Raw genomic sequence first — 24717 nt, 5'->3', positions numbered from 1 at the left:
ATACAACCCCTCTGGGGCCTCGGTCCTCACACACGAGGCAGGAATAAGCCACCATACAGTCCACACTGTATGTGGACGACACACACACGCATGTACGCACATCCACACGCTCATACGTGCACACATGTGTACATGCCTCCGTGCCCACACTCACCCACGAGCATGCATGCAGGCACACACACGAGACCCACGTGCACACTCTCAGAGGAGCACCTGCCCATGCATGCATATCCTCACCCTCAACCAGACATGCACACACATTTACATATGCACACACAGGCCCAGCTTCCTGGAAGCCAGATTCGGAGCAGAGGTGACCCAGGAACTCCAAGGCCTTGGGGATTATGGGATGAGCATCGTAGAGGTTGCCTACAGGTATTGGCTCCTCAGATGCAGTACAACAGAGGGGTACGGAGCATGGGCTCTGCTCCTTATGAGATGTGAGACGTGAGTGGCTTAATGTCTCTAAGGCTCAGTTTTCTCATCTGTCAAGTGGGGTGAGAATGTCAGTCTCTTCTTAGCAAGGTTGTGGGGAGGTTTCTCAGTTGATACATTTAAAGTGCTTGGCCCAGTGCCTGACACATTGTACCCGCTCAGTAAATATCAGCTATTTATTAGCAGCTGTAGTATTTTCTGAAGAACTCAGTATGGAAGCTGTGGCCCGAGTTGCTCAGCTCGAAACTTCAGGGATGGCCACAAGTAGCCACGAAACAGGGCATCGTCACTGGGAAGCAGAGGAAACAGAGGAGGTAGTCCCCACTGCAAAAAGCTTGCCCAGTGGGGGAGCCCAGCCTCTTCCTGGACCCGAGAGCACTATGGGCTCCCTGTCACATGCCCCTCAGTCTCACCAGCTGCCACTTGGCTGGAACTCTTCAAGGGGACAGCGTCTGTGAGACAGGAACGTCACCAGCCTCAAAGACACGCAGCCCCCTTGCCTGTCCCGCCTCTCCCAACACCCTGGAGGGGTCAGAGACGGGGCACTTCAGGCCCTTGAACCTCCTGACACTGCAGGGAAACTGCAAACTCAGCCCCACCAGCAGGGGCCGTGGGTGACCGCACATACTGGATGTAAGAATTTCCCCTGAGCCTTGGCCCCCCGAGGCCCCCCATGTTGGGACAGTTTAGGACTGAACTCTTGTCTCAGTTTCCCCACCCCGACTCCCAGGACCAGAGCCCTCTCCTGACCTCCAGGCTGTCTGAAGAGACCTGCACACCTGTTCTCTCTTGGCGAGGGTTCTCCTTGGCGGCAGGGCAGGGAAGTAGGGAGGTGCCCTACGCTCCTGCGGCAGCGCATCCTCCAGTATCCATTCTCCTGTTCTTTCCTAATGATAAAACCCCTGCCTTTCAGCTGAGCACATGGTTGCCAGGATAAAGACCTCATTTCCCAGCCTCCCTTGCAGCTGTGATCAAGTTCTGGCCAAGGGGATATAAGCCCGTGTCATGGGGCAACTTCTGGGAACCTTTCTGTTGACATGCAACCTTTGCCCTTTCTTCTTTGCCTTTCCTCTACCCTGTTGCCTGGAGTGCAGATGTGACGGTTGTAGCTCTAGCCATCCTGTTAGTCCATGAGGACAAAGGCCACAGGGATGATGGAGAGGCCCCTGGATCCTGAAGACCGCATGAAGCAGAGCCACCCTAGATTTGAAACTTTTAAAAGGAATCAATACATTTCTCCACTGAAGCCAGTTACTTGGGGCCGCCATTACTTGCAGCTAAACCTAATCCTGACGGCTCTACCCCCTACAAGAGCTGCAGCCCCCTCCTAATCATATCTGGGCATCACTGGGCTCAGAATCTCCGCTGTCAAGTCCTGCACACCAATGGGTCCTTTCTGAATGGCAGTGCCCGATCAGGCTGGACCTCCCCACACCTGTGAGACGACAGAGACAGAACGTCTGGCTTCCCTCCCCCAAGGTCAAATCCTACACTCGGAAGCAATGCCAACACTGGTCTTGCCTCATCCCAACTTCCGCACGCCCATCCTACCTCCCCCAAAGTCCCAGCACGCACTGGAAGTAAGGGAAGTGTAATGACTCTCAGCACCATCTCACTTGGGGGGCGGGGGAGGGCAAGATGATGTCCCTCCACCTGCCTCTCCCCCTGCACTAACCGCTCAAGGAACTCAGAGCTTTGCAACAGGATTCTGGCCCCTGGGGCACCATCACCCAGGGATGCTGAAGGACAGGATCAGGGCTTCGGGAAGTGTCCCTGGAGGGGGCAAGGCTGGCACACCGGAGCTGGGGCCACACTTACCTTTCTCTGACGCTGGGGCCAGGTCAATGAAGCTGCGGCATTTCTCACCTTTGAAAAAAAAAAAGAAAGACAGGTTTTCAGAATATGAAAGGAAGTGAGAGCTTTAGGCTTCCGCCTCTCCCCCTCCCACGAGCCCTGTACGGATCTGGGGGTAGCGGGGCCCAAACATCTCTAACCCGAGCAGCATCTTTCTCTAAACTCTAATTCCCAGAAAGCCAACATCCTGAGGAATGTGGATGGCGAAGCCGCAAGTCCCCATGATGCCTCCTTCCGTCACCTCCCGGTCCAATCCATCCAGCCCTGTCACTCCCACCTCCTCAAAGCCCTCCTGCCCTTTCCACGGACTCCACCGCTTCCAGGCCCAGCAGGATGAGGGCTGAAGCCGTCACTGGGCTCCCTGGACCTCCACTCTGGCTTCTGTCGGATCCACTCTCCACACTGCAGCTGGAGGGATATTTTCAAACCACACAGCTCTGATTACATCACATGCACACACGCAAGTACGCACACTCCTGCTCAAAACACTTTATCCCAAAATAAAGCCCAAATTCTTTCACATGGATCCAGGACTGGCCTCCACCGGCCTCTCCATCCACACCCCCTCCCCACCCCTCCTCCCCTCCCCTCCTCTCAGCTCCTATACTCTTCATGTTCCCTTCCCCCACCCCCCGACTGGGAACACACTTCATCCCTAGTAGAAGCTCTCATGGCACCATGGCCTCTCCTAGGGGGCAGCTAGTCACCTTATAACTTTTATCATTTTGTGTGTGATTCTCAGATGGATGGTTCACAAGCTGGAAGTGGAAGCCCCGTGAAGGCAGGTACCACATCTTCAATTCATCCCCAGCTCAGAAAATGGTACCTGCATCCTCCCAGATGCTCAGGCCAGAACCTTGATATCATCCTTTGTTTCTCTCTTTCTCTCACACCTCCCCATCTGATCTGCAGGTCCACCTTCCCAATATACTTAGAATCCAACTACTTTTCACCACCTCCTCTGGTCCCAGCCCCATCATCTCCTCCTGGATTACTGCAGTAGCCTCTGCATGGGTCTCCCTGTTTCTGCCCTTATCCACACAGTCACCAGAAGGGTCCTGTTATAACCTAAGATGGATTACGTCTCCTCTCAGAACTTTCCCACGGTTCTCAATTCACTCAGAGTCAGAACCTAAGTCCTTACCATGGTCTATAAGGCCCGTGTGATCTGTGCCCCCATCACCTCCTGACCTCACTTCCTACTGGCTTGCCCCTTGCTCACTCCACTCCAGCCACACTGGCCTCCTTGCTGATCCTTAAATGTGCCAGCCACATTCCTGCCTCAGGACCTTTGCACGTGCTGTTACTTCTCCCTGGAGCATTCCTCCCCCAGATAGCTGAATGGTTTGCCCTTCCTCTCCTTTATCACTTTCCCCAAGTTTTACCTTCTCAGGAAGGCCTTTCCTAACTAGTCTATTTAATATTCCAAACACCTTTTCCCTGACTCTCCCCATCTCTCTTCCCGCTGGACCCCTAGCACCTAGAACACTGCCTGGTACATAGAGAGTGCTCAATAAATATTTATTGAAGGGGTATACGAATGAGTAAATGAATGAATGAACAAACGAATGCCTTCCACCCAAACCTTATGCCTATAAGAAACTTCAACTCTTCAGTCTTTCCTCCCAGCCTCCTTGATGCCAGGCCCTATGCTGGCCATCAAGGACACAGTGAGAGCAAGATGTGACCTAGCCTTAAGGTCCTTTCTCAGATGGGACACGTGCTCTATACTTTGCCACAGTCCCCACCACACCCTGTTGCTTTACCCCTAGACCTTAGACCTCACTGGTCCCTGAGACACTAGATTCACTGACCTTTAGGGTGAGCTTGCAACTCCTAGTTCAAGGGTTTTACTGCTGAGCATAGCAGCAAGAAATAGATTTCACTGATGAGCCCAAAAAGGAGATAGACTTTGAGTCCAAATGGAGTCAATGTAGGTTGGGGATGAAAAGAATCCGGAAGCTTCCAGCATTCTCAATTCTTGTGTCTGCTTGAAGCTTCCTAAATTTTCCTCTAAGAAGGTCCCTTGAAGCCCGTTTGGGCTCCTGAACCTCCTTCCAGCCCCATACAAATGCAAAGGCAGATATCAGGGAGTGGTAAGAGATGAGGCTGAGAAGGAAGGCTGAGGCCAGATCATGAAGGGTCTTAAGTGCTGAGTTAAGGAGTGGATTCCTCTCTTATATATGTCACCCCTTCCAAAGAATCATGAGGCCACAGGTGGATGGATGCCACTCCTGTGATTCCATCATGCTTGCTTCCTCCCCAGGCTCTATATTGAGATGTAGGACCGTCTCCTTCCTTTATAGAAAAGGCTCAGGGCCACTGAGTGATCAGCCAGGACCACACAGCAAGTCAATGATACTGAGATTATAAAGAGATGTTTGCTGACAGCCAAGAACCAGAAGAGGATTTTTTAAAATGAGAATAGGTAGTGTGCTAAGAATGGATAGATTTTGAATGCATCATCTTAAACTTTCTTTATGTTATATTGTTTTCTCAGAGCTAGAGAGGGAAAATTTTAATGGCTAAATTCAGACCAGCAGCCAGGGCCCCATTAAGACTTTTGTGGACCCTAGGCTCTTTTGCCTTTGGAGTCTCTTCCTCAATAAAGACAAATTAAATTAAAAATTGTATTTTAGGGGGCTTCCCTGGTGGCGCAGTGGTTGAGAGTCTGCCTGCCGATGCAGGGGACGCGGGTTCGTGCCCCAGTCCGGGAGGATCCCACATGCCGCGGAGCGGCTGGGCCCGTGAGCCATGACCGCTGAGCCTGCGCGTCCGGAGCCTGTGCTCCGCAACGGGAGAGGCCACAACAGTGAGAGGCCTGCGTACCGCAAAAAATAAATAAATAAATTTAAAAAAATTGAATTTTACAAATGCATTGGTTAAAGATTAATATATTAACATTATATATTAAAATTTGTCTTCACCTAAAAGATTTTTTTTATTCTGATTCTGAAAGAAATTAAAACATTTTATGGGCTTTTGCTCTGACCTTGTACCCTGAAATCCTACTGAATTCATTTATTAGTTCTGATAGTTTTTAGTGGATTCTTAGGATTTACTATATACAAGATCATGTAATCTACAAATAGATATAGTTTCACTTTTTCCTTTTAATCTCGATGTCATTTATTTCTTTTTCTTGACTAATTGCTCTGGCCAAAACCTCCAGTATAATGTTGAATAGAAGTGGCAAGAGCAGGCATCCTTGTCTTGTTCCTGATGTGAAAGGGAAAGAATTCACTCTTGTACCACAAGTATGATGTTAACTGTATTCTTTCTCATAGATACTCTTTATCGGGTTGGGGAAGTTCTCTTCTATTTCTAGTTTGTTGAGTAGTTTTATTGTAAAAGTGTGTTTACTTTCTCTTTAATTCCACAACAACCTACAATGTAGTTCTGAGAATCCCCATTTTAGAGACAAGCAAACTGAGGCTCTGAGCTTTCAATGACTTGCCCAAGACCACAGAGCCAGTAAGTGATGGACTCAACCCAGTACATAGACCCCAAACTCCATGCCCTAAAGTTTTTCCAGCTATCTATTCCCATTTGCAGCTAGCCATTCCCACTGTGCAGAGCTACTAGGTCCTAAAAGTAACTCTCTGAGAACATACCTCCATGCAGATAGGGAAAATCCACCAGGGACTAAATAAAATGGCTCTCACGCTTCTATTTCTGCTACCTAGACAAGACCAAATAGAAGATGTTTGAGCAGAGATGGTCAAACTTGGTCCAACACTCCCCGTGCTTTAAGGAAAAATCATAGTAATGACATAAGGACAACTGGATATCTCAATGGTCACCAAGTCTAATAACTAAAATCCAAACACAGAAGAGTGGTGGTATGTGGCTCTAGAGCCAGACCTGCGTGGGTTCAGCCTGGCTCCATCACCTATTAGATATGTAACATCAACGTTAGCCTTTTGGTGCCTCAATTTCCCTACCTATAAAAAGTGAAAATCACTAATGCTAGTGTTTCTGTAGTGCTTATTACAGGGTGGATCTGTAGGGCTTGGTGCCAACCACCAGGTGACAGAGCTAGGACAGCTCAGCAGGCAGGAGTCCAGCCAAGTGGCAGCTGCAGGGATACATGGGTTCCCCTACGGCCCCGCACCTTCCGTTGTCTCCCCCTAACCATTGGACATTGCCTGGTAACTGCCTCATTTTTGCCCCATGAAGATGCCCTTTCTCCCATCACTTCCTCCCACTCTGATTCCCTCTGACCCAAGATGAGCTACCAAGATCAAGCGGACGAATGGGTGTCAGCCTCTCCTCCCCAGGAGGAGAGTTCCCTAAAGATCCACTGTGTTCCCAGAGGGCCCCTGGAGGGTAACGCTGCCCCACTTCAGGGAGGGGCAGAGGAGGGAATTTGTGCAGGAGGAGGATAGAGCCAGCAGACCCCTGGGGAGAAGTTTTTGGGGGTCCATGAGCTACAGGACCTCCCCAGCCCCCTATGGAGATGTCAGGACCTTCTAGGAAAACAGTCTGGGAAAGCTGGACTTTGGGGTCAGAGGTCACAGGTTTAACAAAAATCCTGCACCCCAGTGAGGGTCTCAGGGCCCCCATGGGCCCAGGAAACCGTGAGCAATGAGGACAAGAGGGGCAGAAGAAGACCAGAGATTCTCCCAAAAGTTCTGAAAACTTCACATCACCCCAGGGCTGTGAGGGAACCTTCATTATGTGAGATCTGAATTTCTCACTATCCCAGAGAATGGACGTTCAGTCCCATTAGACCAGAGGAATAAACTAATGGGAAGTACCTTGCCTGTAAGAAGGGAGCGTGCCGATTCAGACCCACCATAGCCTCGAAGGGAAACATCCTGCACAAGGTTCCTCATCCTTGCATCTCGCTCCAAGGTCCGTAGCCAACAGACGGGACTTGGAACCCAGTCCCAATGCAAGGGTGGCCAATACATGAGATCTCAACACCCAGCAATGACTGGGGAAGCCTGTGGGGACTGGGTAACCTGGAGGAGGTATGCCCTGTCTAAAGGAATATGAATTAACATCCTGGCCATCTGGACCAGTCAGGATCCTGGCAGGAAACAGATGGCACCCTGGAAAAGGCTCACCGAAGACTGCTGAGTGAAGGGCCTATTCATAGACGTGTGGACAGGGGCGAGGGGTGAGCAACAGTGGGGAGCCCTCACCTCCTCCAGCCTGAAGGGGCTGGGGAGGGAAAGGAGGCTGCGAGAGATGATGCCACAGAGGAGGAACTGCCCCTCGGAGCTTAGATGCACCGAAGCAAGCATCAAAATCAGAATTTCTGTGGCAGGGCCTGAGAATCTGCATTTCTAACAAATTCCCAGGGGTTGCTGATGCTGCTAGTCTGGGGAACACACTTTAGAACCACTCCTTAGAGGAATGCAGTCACTGTCAAAACCTCAACAGGCCAAGAACAAGGCAGGGGAGGGGGAAACACCCCAACCTTTCTCTCCTTCTGCCCTCTGATTTCCTTCCTATGCCTCCCACTGGCCAGAACCAATAAGAAACCAGAGGACGCAGAATTCCGGGCCATTGCATCTGCGCAGGGCAGTCTCCCACGGCCCAGGGGACGGTGGACAGACGCGGAGGGGTGAATGGCGAACAATCAGCATGCCACCCTACCCCAGGTGGCCCTCACCCCTCCTCACCCATCACTCTCATCCTCTCACCCTGCATGCTTGTCTCTTTCATAGTCTTACCACGATTACTATCTGAAATGATCTTGTGGACGCATTTGTTCAGGTGTTTATTATCTGTGTCGTCTACAGGATGTGTGTGGACTTCTCCTCTGTTGTGGGTTGTATTTACATGTAGGTATGCATAGGCTGTGGGCTTGACCACATTCTGGACCAGGATGGAGGCTGCACACAGTGATGCAACAGTGAAGATGAGATCTCTCTCTCTCTCTCTCTCTCTCTGAATCCTAGAAATCCAAATCACATCAAGCAGTGATATTTGGGGATGTCTGAATTAATTTTTTTTAATATTTATTTATTTGTTTATTTTGGGCTGCATCCGGTCTTAGTTGCGGCACGCGGGATCTTTTGTTTTGACGTGTGAGCTTCTCTCTAGTAGTGGTGCGCAGGCTCCAGAGCGTGTGGGCTCTGTAGCTGTAGCACAGGGGCTCCAGAGTGCGTGGGCTCAGTAGTTGCAGCGTGCAGGCTTAGCTGCCCCATGGCATGTGGAATCTTAGTTCCTCCACGGCATGTGGAATCTTAGTTCCCCAACCAGGGATCAAACCCGAGTCCCCTGCATTGGAAAGAAGATTCTTAACCACCGGACCACCAGGGAAGTCCCATGTTTGAATTAATTTTGATCCCTAAAAATATACTTCTCTTTGGTTCCCAATATCAGTGTTTAGTATTCACGCACTTATACTCAATGAACATTTATTGAGCACCTACATGCCAGGCACCATTCAAGGCGCTGGGGGCGCAGCAGAGAACCAGAAGGCAAGTGACCACCCTTGCAGAGCTGCTGTTCTAATATTAAAGTGTATGTATAGACCACTTGGAATCCTTGCACCAAAAGAGGGCGTTCCCCAGCTCATCTGAACAGTGCCCAGATGCATATATCCAGACAAAACTCTAATTCAAAAAGATACATGCACCCCTATATTTATAGTAGCACTATACACAATAGCCAAGGCATGGAAGCAACCTAAATGTCCATCGACAGATGAACGGATAGAGAAGATGTGGTGCATATATACAATGAATACTACTCAGCCATAAAAAAGAATAAAATAATGCCATTTGTAGCAACATGGATGCAACTAGAGATTATCATACTAAGTGAAGTTAAGTCAGAAAGAGAAAGACAAATACCATGTGATATCACTTATATGTGGAATCTAAAATACGACACAAATGAACCTATCTATGAAACAGAAACAAGACTCATGGACATAGAGAACAGACTGGTGGTTGCCAAGGGGGAGGGGGGTGGAGGAGGGATGGAGTGGGAGGGTGGGGTTAGCAGATGTAAGCTTTATATACAGGATGGATAAACAACAAGGTCCTACTGTACAGCACAGAGAACTGTATCCAATATCCTATGATAAACCATAATGGAAAAGAATATTAAAAAAGAATGTGTATATATGTATGACTGAATCATCTTGCTTACGTCAGAAGTTAACACAGCATTGTAAATCAACTATACATCAATTGAAAAATTAAAAATAAATACGTAAACAGTGCCCAGACAGCATCTCTGAGACAAACGGAAGCTCTGTGATCAGGTATCTCATTCGCTGCTGTGTCCTCAAAGCCTGGGACACTAACAGGTGCTCCGGACATGACGGTGGAATGAGTAAATGAAGAGCATTTCACAGATTGCCTTCATTAAGGATTACACCAAAGGGGGGCGCCTCTGCAGAACCCTACAGGTATGGCCAACACACCTGCAGGCAGAGGTGAGAATGAAAGTTGAGATCCGGAGCGTCTCGGGGCCCATCTGAGAGGGAAGAGGCAAACAGAAAGGGGGGGTCTTCACTACCCAGGGGAGAGCAGCCATGCCCAGCCTCATGTCTGCCACGACGCAGAGGAGCCCGGAGATCAGCCTGGGCGTGATGTCTTTGATGGTCGCCTTTCACCTCCTTTTCTGCTGCTTTGCGCCTGCTGATTCAGATTTACAACCTACCTTTTCCTACCTCTCAATCTCGACGTCTTCTCTCCCTCCATTTCCCCGTGTCTGACGCAGCCCCAGCCTTCAAACCCACCAGCTCCCCCACCGTGAAGCCTGCCTTGTTCACCAACCACCTGCCCCGCCCCGAAGAGATGTCTCCCCGCTCCGAATTCCCAGTGTTTTATCATGATATCTCCCATGATATGGTCACTTTCTACCTTGGGCACAGCCTGGCCCGTTTTGGCCCCCTTTGGGCTGTTAACAGCAGATCTACCCACCATCAGGTGGAAGCTTGAGTTTGTCATGTTGCCTAAGATCCAGGATCCAGTGACCCAAGGAGAATCCAGGGCAAGCACCATGCTAAGAGCATGGCACACATCACAACTGTGTGAGGTCAATATCCATCCCCACTTTACAGATGAGGAAACTGAGGCTCACACAGGCAAAGCGACCTACCCAAGGTTACACAGCCAAGAAGCAGCAGAACCAGGAGCTGGACCCAGGTCTGTGTCTTTCCAAAGCTCTTTCCATCATGCAAGGGACTGACTTGTCCAGAGGGGGACAGGGACCCAGGACATTCCATGACCAGACCAGCTTGTTTGGACTCCAGCAAATCAACACTGTCTCTGAAATATCTTTTTTTTTTTTTTAACATTTTACTACACTAAGTTCCCATCTTTTACAAGAGCAGAGATATCAGTATGAAGAGTCCCATGTCCGCAGCCCAGCTTGGAAACTCACCTTGTCTCTCCGCACCAGCAGCCCACCACTAGTGGGGTTATCTTGAAACAGATCCCAGAGGTTTGAATCTAAATGCCTCTTTGAAGGGTTTGCTCCCTTGCTCAGAAAAGACAAATGGAAGATCATTTCTACTTAGACTCTCTGGCATCACCCTATGGGGCTGCTGACTTTTAGCACCACGGGAACAAAACGTGCAACCCAAGAGGCCCTGACCTACCCTAGCTGCTGACTCCTTTTGACCCACTGTCTGCGGGACCTGCCTGAGCTAAGGGTGAGGGGGTTTAGAAATTGCCCTCAACACAGCATCTTCAGCTTGGCAGCCGGCGCTCCAATCCCACCACCAAGGGGAACACCTGGCAAGGCCCTCGGCCGAATCCAGGCTTCCAGGAATCCACACCAAAGACAATGGGAGGGTCACAGCTGCCTCCTCTCTGGATCAACACTCGCGCCTCATTCCAGGAATCTTACCCCGAGGTCCCTCCTCCAGGTCTGATCTACTTGAGAAAGAAACTCCTGGCGGAGGCCAAGGAAGGCGGGTAGCCTGGGGTTCACGGGAGCCAGGCAGGCTGTGCTCCCTGGTGAAAAGCCTGGGCTCTGATTTCACACGGACCTGAAGCCAAATCTCAGCTCTGCCACCTGCTAGCCGTGGAGCTCTGGGGGAACCATCGTTTTTATTCGTTTGGTTGGGTTTTTTGGCCAGTAAAGGATGATGATTCCAGCCTCACGAGGTTGCTTGAGGGCTAAATGAGGTAACGGGTATGAAGCAAGACGTCTTCAGTTAGGATTTAAATCAGGCAACACCTGCGAGGGATCAGCTCGATGTGCCGACACCCACATCCCCAGCCCGTCATTCATCACAGCTCTTGGGCTCCCTCCTCGAAAGTGGGTGCTCTGAAGGCAAACGGAGGTGTCTGGGCTCAGAAACCACAAGACGTGCGTTCAAATCCCTCCTCTGCCTCCCCCTGGCCCCGTGACCTCAGGAAGTGGCTTCACAAATCTGAGCCTTTTCCTCAGGTGCCAGATGAAAGTCATTTCAGCTCTGCCCTCCAGGCTTGCAAAAAAGGATGAAAACGGAAGGGAGTGTGAGAAAAATGCCTGCCCCGCGATCAGCTCCGTAAATAAGCGCTATTTTTGATTCCATCCCTGGATCCTAAGTTAGAGTCACACTGCGCTCCTCCTAAGGAGAGCCTGGACGTCTTCCTGAGCCAGGAGCAGGAGGCTGTAATTGTGCCACTTCAGCGGGAGTAGGTGGGGGGAGCCTGGCAGGGCCACGGGCAGAATCTAGGGAGGTGGCCAGAGGCAGATGCCCAAGGCTGGCAGAAGGGTGAGGAGTCCTGAGGGTCAGCCAAGCTGCCCTCGGCGTGAACACGCAGGAGCCAGATCTGGTTGGCAGCGGGAAGACGGGCAGCAAGAGGAAGGGGCACTGGGGAGCCCAGTGTCCTTGGCTGGGTCCCCAGGTCATGGGTCTGAGGTTCGTGACTTAATTTCACAACCCATCTGATGGTGGAGTTGAGGTTTCTGTGGCTTGCAAGGTAGGGAGAGGGCACCCGGAGGGAGCCCCATGGTGAGGGGCTAGGCCCAGCATGCTTTACAAACTACCACCCCCATTTTACAGATGAAGAAACTGAGGCACAAGATAGACTGAGTAACTTGTCTAAGGTCGCACAGCCAATGGTGGAGCCTGGATTCAAATGGAGACAGCCCGCCACAGAGCCTCAGCATTTGGCCACTACCCTGTGCTGCCTCTTAGGAGAGTAAGCAGGTTCTAGAAAAATCTATTCTTTCTAAGGGAAGTCTCAGATGCCCTCCAAGAGGACTCCACACGTGGCAGGAGAAATCAGCATCCATCAGGATGTGGCTGCATTTCGAGATGTCCAGCCAGATGCCCAAACATGGCTGGTTCTGCTTTTGACTCTGGTTCTGAGGCCCAGATTCCATGGAGCCCAACCTCTGGGCAGGTGCATGGCTAGTTTTCTCTATAGTAGGAGCTTTCAACTTGCTGGGAGGGCAGAGAAAAACAGTCCTGGCCCCCAACAAATGTGGCCAAAGAGAAACCATTTTAACTGTTTGGCAAGGGTGAAAATCCACACACCTTCGCTGGGCTGGATTCAAGGAATTCAGCACCGAGAGCGGGGAGTAAAGAAAAATGCCAGCAGATCTTGCATGAAGCTTCTCCTCGCACTATCCAGGCTGGCGGCAGAGCCTTGGCAGCACTTCCTTGGAATTCTCCGGAGGCCTCTGCCAGTTCAACTGACAGGGCAGCAGATGGCACACACTTATCTGCTGATGATATTTTGATTTATTTATCTCTTACAGATGGTACCAGGCCTTGATTTCTGGCAGGAGTTCAAAATATGGGTCAACTTTCTGGAGAGAATCATTTCTCCAAGTGGATGAAACACTGGAAACTAAAATCCTGCCTGGCATCATGACTGCATCACCATGACCTCCAGACGTACCTTGCTTGGGCATTTGGGGGCATTCTGGGTAAACTGAAGGGAATAATTTGTTCTGAAGAATTTTACAGCCAGAGGAACCTAAATGCTTATTTAAAATTAACACCATAGTGGTTAAATGGTAAGAGCTTTGAACTCACAGAGCCTCTGCCACTTACAAACTCTGGGACCCAGGCCAGACTCTCTGGGTCTTAGTTTCCTCATCTGTAAAATGGGTATGATTGTCTTCTCCACCACAGAAGCTATGACAGAATTACCTAGCTATCCACCAAAAAATGTGCTACTCCTTCTACAGTGTGGAGTTATTGCTAGAAAGTGGCTGCCCCACCAGGCACAATATTTCCCAGCACCCCCTACATCCTCCTGGGGTCATATGACTGGTTCTTGCCTATAAAATGTGAGTGTGAGTGATGTGTGGCACTTCCTGGGGTGGGCTTTTATGCAGTAGACGTGCCTTTTCTTTCCTCTTCTGCCCAGATGCAGAGGCCTCCGAGGTCCTAGGAAATGGTAGAGGCACAATATGGAAGTTGCCGGGTCCCCAAATCACTGTGTGGAGGAGAGCTGCCATCCACCAGCATCACCTGTACTGAAGGGTCACATGAGCTACTGTGTTAATCCCCTGCCATCTCAGGGGTTTATTGGTTACAGCAGTTGTTGTTGCCTTATACATAGTTGGGGATCAAATGAGACCCTACATGTGAGACAGCTGGTGCATGACAAGAACTCAGCAAGTGTTCACAGTTATTATTATTGTCATCTTTCAAGGGAACTTGATAAATGAAGGATATTGTGAATTTTTTTATGTCATCCCATATGTTGTGGTTAGTTAAAGCAAAGCAAAGCTGCTTTTCCTGATACCTTAGTCTTATTTTCACCCTTTTTTTGATACTATCAGGAATCCTTCTTGCATTGTCACTCCTCAAAAGAATGTCCTGAGAGAAATTAAGGAGGGAGAAGGTATGGGTAATTTTTGGGGGGCACACTCTGGCTGACACAGGGACATTATGGTCCACAGTCATCTGTGTTCCCGTTTTGCTTCTCTCCTCCCGCAGCACAGAAGTCTCCACCCCAGCTGGAGATGGGAGGGGGGACTTGGGGACCATGAATCCCACCACCCTCAGCTTCCGGACGTGGAAACCAAGGCCCAGGTAGGGCTTGCAAGTTGCTTACGATCTCATCACCAGGCAGATATTGAGCTGAAGCTGGAACCCAAGTCCTCTGCCTTCTAATCCAGAAGAAGGGATGGGAGGACAGGAGCCCCACAGTCTGTGGCTACAGAAAATAACAGTAGCCAACACTTACTGAGCACTTACTAGGTGTCAGAAACTGTTCTAAATCTCCATATGCACCACCTTCTTTAATTCTCATAACAACCACAGGAAGGAGACACTATCACTGTTCCCATTTATCAGATGAATAAACTGAGGCCCAGTGAGGTTAAGTATCTTACCCAAAGGCACAGAGATAGTAAGTGGTGGATCCAGGATTCCACCCAGGACACTCCAATTCCAGAAGCTTCGCTTTTAATCATGTTTGGAGGGACGGAACTTGTAGGAAGCTTTTTTTTTTTTTCTACTTGACTCCAGGGAGCAGAATTAAACCCTGTGGGCCCAAGGAGCAGCTCTCTACCTGGCACAACCAAAGAAGAGTCCGGCCATAAGAAAGGGCCTCCAAGGTGGCATTAAACTTCCCAGTGGTGAGGGAATTTCCTGGAGGTCCAGTGGTTAGGACTCTGCGTTTCCATCACAGGGGGCCCGGTTTCGATCCCTGGTTGGGGAACTAAGATCCTGCAAGCCACAGCACGGCCAAAACAAAACAAGAACAAAAACAAACTTCCCATTGCTGAGAGGATGTAAGAAAGGGTTGGATTCCCACGTGGAGATGTTGCCAAGAGATTTAAGTAGCCAGTGGGATATCTGACTGGGCCAGTGCTTCCTCACGTGTCCCACAGGTGGTTTATGATGGGGGATGTGGCACTAAATTACACGGAATCACATCATGGGTAAACGATTTCCCTTCCCAATTCTCTTCCAACCCTTCAAGATTACTTCCAGGAAAAAACTATCAGTTTTGCGCTAGGCTGTCCTTAACATGGCTCTAACACTTGCTAATCTTCTCTTTTAAAAAAGGAGAAAAGGCAAAAATATCCAGTTGGAATTTGATAGCATTGTGGTCTTGTATGCATACCCATACGCATGTGTACATATTTCTTCTATTTTTGGCAAGCCGCGCTGATTTTCTATTTCCAGTTGGAATTGAAAGCTCCCCTTCATTTACGTAAGGAAAATATGAGCCAATATAGAGAAAAAAAAAAAATTCATAGTAGAACAGGAGGACGTGACTAAGAACTAATTCCTAAAGGTGTTATAAGAATAACTGAAGTTTGGCAAACACTGGGATAAAAGCATCCTACGCTTCTAAGCCCACTCCAGGCTAAGAGGTTGCAGGGTCACCATCCTGCACAATGCTGGAAGCACGGTCCACATCGTGGTTTATACAAACGAGATTCCCTGGAGTCATGCAGTGCACAGCCTGCATGGCTGTACACAGCAGCCGTGGATATTTTTAGAGTAACAAATACACCAAACATAGGATAAAAGAGAAGTAATCTTCTGTTCAGCTGCCCTGAAATTGGCAAAGTTCCTCACTCCAAATTATAGCACTCTCTGATCTTCCCACAATGTCCCCATGCTCAGGGGGCCCCCAGGCTGCCCAAGCAGCGCTGGCACCCAACCCATCCTCAGGATGAATGGAAGAACCCCAGGCACGGGGTTCTCCTCGGGCGATGCAGCAGGAAGATAAATGGCAAGTGAGCTGCATGTTCAGCTACAAAGGCAGCGGGCAGACGTCCTCAGACACAAAGGCACTTGGAGAATATAGAGTCCGTGAACCATTCCTGGAATAGCTAGATGACACTGAAATCCAGCTCACCCCGGGATGAACCAAAATCAACTCAAGAATTCATAGTAAAATTACCAAGGTGAGGAAGGAATCTATGTGAACACACAAACAAAATGGAACTATTGTAGATATTAGGGGCTTACAAGCCAGAGGCTGTAATGCAACCCTGACTTTGTAAAACTCATACAAACATCAAAAATCGTGAGGTCAGGGCAGTAGGAAGGCTGGTGCTCTCATGTTTCTCAGGTGGGGTCGAATACTGGAAACACCTTGTTTAAAGGCTGCAAGCACACATTTTTTTCCTCCCCTCCCCCCCCCCAAAATCACAAAGGTAACCATATACCCGGAGTCAAATGACCGGGCAGAAGGGAAAGGAGATGAGAATTCAGGCCTGACATGTGAACACATGGACTCACTTGTCCCCAGGGACCCCAACATGGCTCTCTGACCCAGCGTCACTGAGAAAGAGCCTCTCATGTCCTATGAATTTCCCAAGTTGATAAACAAACAAAACAAGAAAATCAACTTACACTCACCCATGCCAGGTCAGTCCTAAACTTCTCTCTCTCTCTCTCTCTCTCTCTCACACACACACACACACACACACACACACACACACACACACACTCATCTCTCTCGAGGTCCATTGCCTCAGCCTCTCCTCCGGCCTCCCTGCCTCCACACTGTCAGCCACAGGGATGTTGACGGAGCCCAGATCTGAAATTCTGTTCAGGAGCCTCCAGTTCTCACCAGAATCATCGTGCCCTCAGGCATTTATTAAAAACGCAGACTCCCAAAGATGCATATTCTCTGTGACCCAACAATTTCGTTTCTTGGAATTCACCTTACAGACATACTCACATGTGTGCGAAGTAACACAAGGTCAAGATAATTTGTTGCATCGTTATTTTAATAACAAAGGACTGGAAATAATCTAAATTCCCATGAATTAAATAAGAAATACACATTCAGTTTATGGAATATTCACGCCCATTAAAACAAACAGGTACAGAGCACAGAATATCAATATTCCACGAAAAAGTGGATACCCTGCTGACGTTTGAGACCCACTGCTCTTACGGAATAACCTAAACAATTCCATCTGCCCCTTCTTTTATCCAGTGTGGTCTCAATCTTCTCCCTCAGATACTGTATCAGTTTCCTATGGCTGCTATAACAAGTTACCACAAACTTAAAGATGAAACAATACAAAATTTTTATCTTATAATTCTGTAGGTCAGAATTCCAACATGAGTCCCACTGGGCTAAAATCATGGTGCTGGCAGGGCTGTGCTCCTCTGTAGAGGCTCTGTGGACCATTCCTTAGTCTTGCCTTTTCTAGCTTCTCACACTCCTTGACTCTCGGTCCCTTCCTCCATCTGCAAAGTCAGCCGTGTTGAATCTCTTCTCTTCCATAGACACAGCTCCCTGTCTGACTACAACTGGAAAGGTTCTCCTCTTTTAAGGACTCATGTGATTAGACTGGGCCCATCTGGAAGATTCAGAATAGTCTCCCCAACTCAAAATCCTTAACTTAATCACATCTGAAAAAGTCTCTTTCACCATTAAGGCAGCATATTCACGCCTTACGGAGAGTCTGATGCCGATCTCTTGGGGAAGGGATATTGTTCTGCCCACCGTGGATACCCTGGACTCTGGCCACCAAGGCACTGGTCACATCTCATGAAACCCAAGATCTCGTATCCATCCCTCTGCCTGAAATGCTCTTTCTCACTTGCCAGACTCCTACTCAAACCTTCAAGGCTGAACTCCACAGCCCCCTCCTCTGTGAAGCTCTCCCTGATTCCCCCAAGCAGAATTAGGGACACTGCTGGCACTTTGGAAAGACCCTTCTGTATGACACTCATCACTTGGCATTTGAGTTATTTGCCTACATGTGCATCTCTCAGTAGCCAGCAAGCAACTTAAGAGTGAACACTTATTCAACCACACATCCCCACCATTCAGCACGATGCCTGGCACACAGTAGGGTTAGCAAACACTGAAGGGATGAATGACTTAATCCTTTCTATTTTACTGTGGCATGAAAAAAATATATAAATATACATATAAAATACATATATTATGTATATGTATGTATATATGTGTGTATATATATATGTGTGTGTGTATATATATACATACATATATTTACTTACTGATATTTATATAATCTGTAATCCAAATATGATTTTTTTTTTTGCGGTACGCGGGCCTCTCACTGCTGTGGCCTCTCCCGTTGCGGAGCACAGGCTCCGGACGCGCAGGCCCAGTGGCCATGGCTCACGGGCCCAGCCGCTCCGCGGCATGTGGGATCTTCCTGGACCGGGGCGTGAACCCGTGTCCCCTGCATCGGCAGGCGGACTCCCAACCACTGCGCCACCAGGGAAGCCCCCAAATATGATTTTATGTGTCTGTTGTTGTTACAGGTATGTTGTTGTTGTTATTGTCAATCCACGCGCCTGGCATACGATAGGAGCTCAATAAATATTTGTTGCGTAAATAAATTAATAAGCATACCCAATATTTACTGAACTTTTTCTATATTCCAGGCACTTGGCTAAGCTTTTTATAAGCTCTGCCTCCCTCATTATTTTTTCCACAATAACTCTCAAAGGACTACTACAGTAGCTCGGTAATGAATACTAGCTGCTGTTACAAACACCTCAAAATCCTAAAGGCTTATTTCTCAGATGTCTCTCCTGCATGACTCCCATCCACGAGGTGACTCAAGGACCCCAGCTCCTTCCACGGTGCAGCTGTACCACCGACGAGGGAGAGAAAGCATGGGGAGAACATATTGGATACTTACCCACCTTAGCCCAAAGAGAACATATGTCACTTCCATTCATATTCCACTGGCCACACCAGTCACATGGCCAATCCAACTGCAAAGGAGGCTGGGAAATGCAGAGGAGCTCATGGATACTGACAAGCATAGCAGTCACTGCCACAATCATTACCTGCCTCATCTTACCGCTGGAGAGACAGAGGATCAGAGGAATAGAGACATGGCCCAAGACCTCGCCACTAGTGTGCGGAGGAGACCAGTTCAACCCCAGGTCTGTCTGCCTGCACAGACCACACTCTTAACCATTGCTTGCTCATAGGCCACCACGGAGGGCAAAGGCCTGCCTGGGACCTTGCTGAGTGGCAGGAAGGATCCCACCCTAGGATGGACATTTCCTCTGGACAGTCCCCATATCGGATAATCCACACAGAGATAATCAGGAGTTGGCCAGGTCCGGTTCCACCATCGATTTCCTTACCCCTCCAGTGTCAGTTTATTCATAAGCATCTGAATGATGACACGAGGCAGATGTTTTGTGCTTGATTTTCCCCTCCAGACTGTTCCAAGAGGGGAAACAAAATCTATGTTTTTAAGAGAGCATCAGATGATGCTTGAACAAAACCAATAACTCTTTCAGGACAAGCAGCTCTCTAAGCTTCCCACAGACGTTCTCCGAGTGTCATTTCTGACGTTTATTTGGGAGTTGTTTACTGCCTGCAGAGAAACATCGCTCCTGCCTGTATATGTTTCTCCTCTCCTCCTCCCTGTAACCTTCCCCCACGGCGTTAGCCCTTTGCCCTTGCAGTTTAAAATTGTAACAAAAAGATTTCCCCTAACCCCGGCCCCAAGTTGCTTTGCCATGCATCAATCCCAGATCCTGCATCCTCTCTCCAGATCCTATCGTTCTAGTCTGCCTGTTCCTTGTCTTTTAGCATCAGCATCTCAGCTGACACAACTGCAATTATAAGTCAATTCGCAGTTATTCAGGGCTGATTATTCAGGGAGTGGATTCCTCGGGCTTCTAGCTTCCCCCCTCCCTATGGGCCTGGCACCACTCGTTAGCACTTTCATCAGCAGGAAAGAAAGGAAAAGAAAGTTTGCCAAACTCTTAGCCACCAAGAGGAGTTCCTGGTCAGCCATTCCTGTTTGGCAAGGAGGCAACTCAGACACTGGACTCATCTGCTCATGCTACCTCTTCCCCAATCACACAGATAATTCGATGTTTGCAATCATTTCTCCATAAAGGAAAAGGGGGCTATGGCCGGTACCAGACTGGATCTCCCATCCTCAGGGCTGCTCCCACCAGCCTGTGATGTCTGCACGCTTCACAACAGCACGCGTACTTTTGTGAGCTGTGAGCGTGTTGTCAGCTACGGCGCACAGCTTGATGGCAGGGGCTGTCTCTTTACATCATGAAATATGTCGAGGGATCAATGTGTAATGGCTTATCTAATAAATGCAATGAACTTTTTAAAAACAAAGCAGAGAGAGACAGATGGAAGGCAGCTCACCCTCGCATGAAATCATCTTTGCCAGCTGACCCAAGAAGGGGCTTGTTTTCTGACACAAGGCCCTTCCCCAGGCCAAGGCCCCCATTCCTGGGGAATCTGAACCATGGTCCCCTACTGAAGGACTCTAGGAAACACAGGGGACCCACTTGAGGAGATCGTCTCCAGGGCCCACAAAAGAAAGAACAGACACTGGCCCAGGAGACAGAGTGCACATCAGCCCAGGAGGGGACCCAAGGTCAGTCCAGGTACAACTGGGCCACCTCTGCTGCACTCACCACCTCCATGCCGCCTGGCAGCCCAGTCTCCACCCACTGCTTGGGAACCTTTAGAACCATCATCTACTGGGTCAGAGCAGCCAATTGGCAAGAGGTGGGGGGTCCTATGTGAGAAGAATGAAATAGGTCCTTTACCTTTCTCCCAGCAAACCCAGCCAAGCTCCAGCTGATCTAACCCTCAGTCCTTTTACCATTTTCTTGCATTCAATCAACAAATCTTCATTAAGCCCCTACGATGTGTCAGGCACTATTCAAAGCACTGAGGAGTCAGCAGTAAACAAGACATTTCATTCCAGCAGAGAAGACAGACAGTAAATAAGTAAACAAATAAGTAAATAACAGATGGTGATATATACTCTGAATACAACAAAACAGGATGGAATGACTGGGGTGGGTAAGACTTCTTTGACAGAGTGATCTCCTCCTCTCTAATGAAAGCATAGTCCAGCTGCAACCTGATGAAGACAAGCCAGCCATGTAAGGGTCCAGGGGGAAAGCATCCCAGAGAAGCTCATCAAGTGCAAAGGCCCTGGGGCAGGAATGCGCTTGGAGGGCTGCAGGAGCAGCCAAGAGTCTGGAGGGCCTGGGGCTGAGTGAGTCCTGGGTGAACAGAAGCAGGAGTCAGCAGGGCTGGGTCTCGCGGGCCTTGGGCCGGGGTTAGGCTGAGGAGCTATGCTGGGGCTCTGGGAAGTCACTGGAGGAATCCAAGCAGCACAGTGCTGTGATCTGATTTGCATTTTTAAAAAGCTCTATCTGGAGGCTGTGTAGTTGCAAAAGACTGAACCAGCTCACAAGCTTATGCACGGAACCTTGTTAACCTGGAAGGATACAAGAGTATCTTGCTGAAACCAGATGCAGGGCCTGCAGGGATCTGGGAGCCATCGGGAGCCAGGGCAGCCTTTCTCTGGCCATCTCCGCTCCGGGGTCTCTCTTCTCAACCCCTCTCTGCTCCTCAGACCACTGGCCCAAAGCACGTGCTCCGGCCCCTGCTCTGCATCCAGCCCTCCAGAGTCTGACCAGTCCTCCAAATGCCCAGGAGGCTGAGGCTGATTGGCCCAGCTCAGACCACGTGTCCAACCTAGTGGCCAATCAGCACAGCCCCCGGCAAGGGCGAGGCTGCCCAGGAAAACATGGCTGTCGGCAGTGGCTGCAACTGTAGGTGGGGAAGCTCCCGGAGAGGAGGGCTGGGCAGACACCTCCAAGTGCCCTCTGCTTGGCGGTTCCCCAGAATTCCCTCTCGGCAGCCTTCGATGACTTCCTGCATTTCCAGTCTCCATCTCAGTCCCCACCCCCAACTCTCCAGGAGACCGTGGGCTGGCCAGACCCACCAAAGTTCCCTGGGGCTTAGGAAGTGGGAGAGCTTCCCACTCAGAGAATCAGGGGACCCCAGAAGCAGGGGCAACAGAGGGGACAGGCCAAATCCTGAAGACTGAGGCTGGGGTCTGACAGGGAGAAAGCCTACCCGGCAGACCCTGGAACCAGGAATCAGGGGCAGACAAACGAGAGTCAGTGCCGCAGGGTCAGGGTGATTGCCGGAACAGCTGCTGGTGCCTATGACTGGTGTCAAGCACCAGCCAGACCTGGTGGGGCTGACAGCCACTCTGCCGGAGGCTCATGTGTGCAAGGCAGGCTCAAGGAGAAAGGACAGAGCCCACGGGGAGCACAGAGAAAGTCGGGGGCTCAGCTTGGCTCCTCTGCGGCTCAGGTGCCTCCTCTCCCAGGTAGGGAGGTGTCTCCATTGTCAGCTCAGTGCTGCTGCCATCAGGGCCCCAAGCTGAGACAGTGCGGGCACCCTGGGACCTGGGCATGTCTGGGCCTTCATTAGTCAGCGATGCAATACAGAGGGCTGCTCTGGGAGGCACGGTGGCTGCAGGGAGATGGGGGGCCTGGGAGGGGTCCTCTCTCATCTGCAGGGCCAGGAGGAGAGGAGGGAAGGAGGAAGGCAGAGAGATGGATTAAGGGGGGTTAGCAGTGAGGAGACAGAGGAACAGTGAGTGAGAAAAAGACAGAAAGATCAGGACAGTGAGCAGAGCCAGAGAAACCAAAGGGAGAGAGAGAGACGGAGACAGAAGCAAGGAGAAAAACCACTGGAGAGTCAAAGAGGGAGAGCTGCCTGGGTTCAAATCCAGGCACCACAACCAATGACAAGTCACTTGTATTAGTTTGTTGGTACCAATAACTGGGCAGCTTAAACAACAAGAATCTATTGCCTCACAGTTCTGGAGGCTCTAAGTTCAAGATCAAGGCGTTGGCAGGAATGGTTCCTTCTGAGGCTGTGAGTGAAGAATCTGTTCCGGGCCTCACTTCTTGGTTCATAAATGGCTGTCTTCACGTTCACGTGGCATTCTCCACATATGCGTGTGCATCTCCAAACTTCCCCATTTTATAAGGACACCAGTCGTGCTGGATTAAGGCCCACCTTAATGGCCTCATTTTAACTTGATTATCTCTGTAAGACCCTATCTCCAATCTCCTATCACATTCTGAGGTACTGGGGCGTTTAGGACTTCAACGTATGAATTCTGGGAGGACACAATTCAACCCATAACATCACTTAACCTCTCTGTGCCTCCATTTTCTCATCTACCTTCCCCAGAGGATCATTCTGAGGATTCGTGAGTTTCTAAACATAAAACCTGGCAAGCTGTAAATGCTTATTAAGTGTGAGTCACATTACCATCCTTATTATCATTATTTGGTGTGTTAGGCAGGATAATGGCCCCCAAAGATGTCCATGCTCTAATCCTCAAAACCTGTAAGTATATTACTTTCCACGACCAAAGGGACTTTGCAGATGTAATTAACTGCATATCTTGAAATGGGGAGATTATTCAGGATTATCTAAGTGAACACAATGTAATCACACGAGTCTTTAAAAGCAGGGAACCTTCCCCCCCACCCCGCCCCGCTGTGAAAGGACTCAATCACCATTGCTGGCTCTGAAGATGGAGGAAGGGGTCACAAGCCAAGAACACGGTGACCTATAGAAGCTGAGAACAGTCATCGATTTACAGCCAGCAGGAACCTGGGCACCTCAGTCCTACAACCTTGAGAAACTGAATTCTTCCAACAATCAAAATAAGCAGAAGCAGAGCCTACACTAGGGCCTCCAGAAAGAAATACAGCCTGCCAACACCTTGAGTTTAGGGGGGTGAGACTGTGCAAGACTTCTGACCTCCAGAACGGTAAAATAATAAGCCTGTGCTGTTTTAAGCCACTACATTTGTGGCAATTTGTCACAGCTGGCCCCTCCCCCACCTCCTCACTCACCGTACTCCAAACCCCGTGGCTTCTGTGCTGCCACCCACACCGTCCAGGCTCAGACGTTTGCACCTCCTTGCCCTCTTCCCCCTGCTACCTGTGGGGTTTGCACTCTCAAAGGCCTGACCCCCATTATAAGACAGCACTCTGCCCCTGCCCCCTTGACCCTGCCGGACGTGGCTCATCAGCACACAAACCTGACTGTGGGCCCAGACGCCTTTGTTCCTGTGCTGTGTGCGCTCATCGTCTGTCTCCATGGACCCTCAGCTCCGTGAGGGCAGGGGGTCCCCTCTGTCTTATTCACCACTAATTCCCTAATACAGTTCCTGGCACAGAGCATCGGCACATCATATATCGGTTGAATGAGTAAACGAATGCTGCTTTCCTGTTACCCACATCTCTGCTCATACCAGGAAGGCTCACAATGGAAGCAAACTCGGCACCACGCTCCAGCAAAGAGGTTTTGGAAAGGCAGAGGTGCCCCAGAAAGGGCGCTGGACTTGGGCGTCAGTGGGCCTAGAATTGTGTCCCAGCGCGCACCTCATCCAGCTGGGTCACCCTGAGAGATTCACTGTACCTCTCTGAGTCTCGGTTTGCTCATCTGTAAAATGGGGGTGATGACTTACTTCAGCCAGCCTCACAGCTGTGGGCAGCACGACCAGTACCAGTCTGCCAGTACCAGAATCCCTCTGGGGGATAGAAGTGACTTTGTTGAGCAAAATGTTTGGATGAGTGCTGGAGTACAAGGTAAGTGTCCCACCACACGTGCACACGCAAGGTTGTATGTTGGCTCCAACGGGGAAGGCTTCAGGGGAGAGGCATCAGGCACATCCTGGGAAACCCAGGGGGAAGGAGGGGCCCGTCAGATGCCAGAAGCT

General features: G+C 49.8%; 1 protein-coding gene across 5 annotated transcripts in view; it reads right to left on the bottom strand.

Annotated features, from left to right (window-relative positions):
* The window catches only part of GSG1L (GSG1 like), a gene marked incomplete at its 5' end in the record, with an annotated part of 219725 nt that overhangs the window by 135343 nt on the left and 59665 nt on the right, over positions 1-24717 (bottom strand). For 4 of the 5 annotated variants that reach the window (XM_082857239.1, XM_082857240.1, XM_082857243.1 and 1 more), the window contains one exon: positions 2254-2301. The exons of the other annotated variant lie outside the window; for it this stretch is intronic. In XM_082857239.1, the coding sequence (XP_082713365.1) occupies positions 2254-2301 (48 nt within the window). The remainder of the gene's footprint in view (positions 1-2253; positions 2302-24717) is intronic. 5 annotated transcript variants of the gene reach the window in all.

The sequence above is a fragment of the Leucopleurus acutus genome, assembly GCF_964270905.1.
Source record: "Leucopleurus acutus genome assembly, chromosome: 16".
In the NCBI taxonomy this organism is placed as follows: Eukaryota; Metazoa; Chordata; class Mammalia; order Artiodactyla; family Delphinidae; genus Leucopleurus; species Leucopleurus acutus.
Note: the sequence above shows the minus strand (reverse complement) of the source record. Positions and strands in the feature narration are given on the sequence as shown.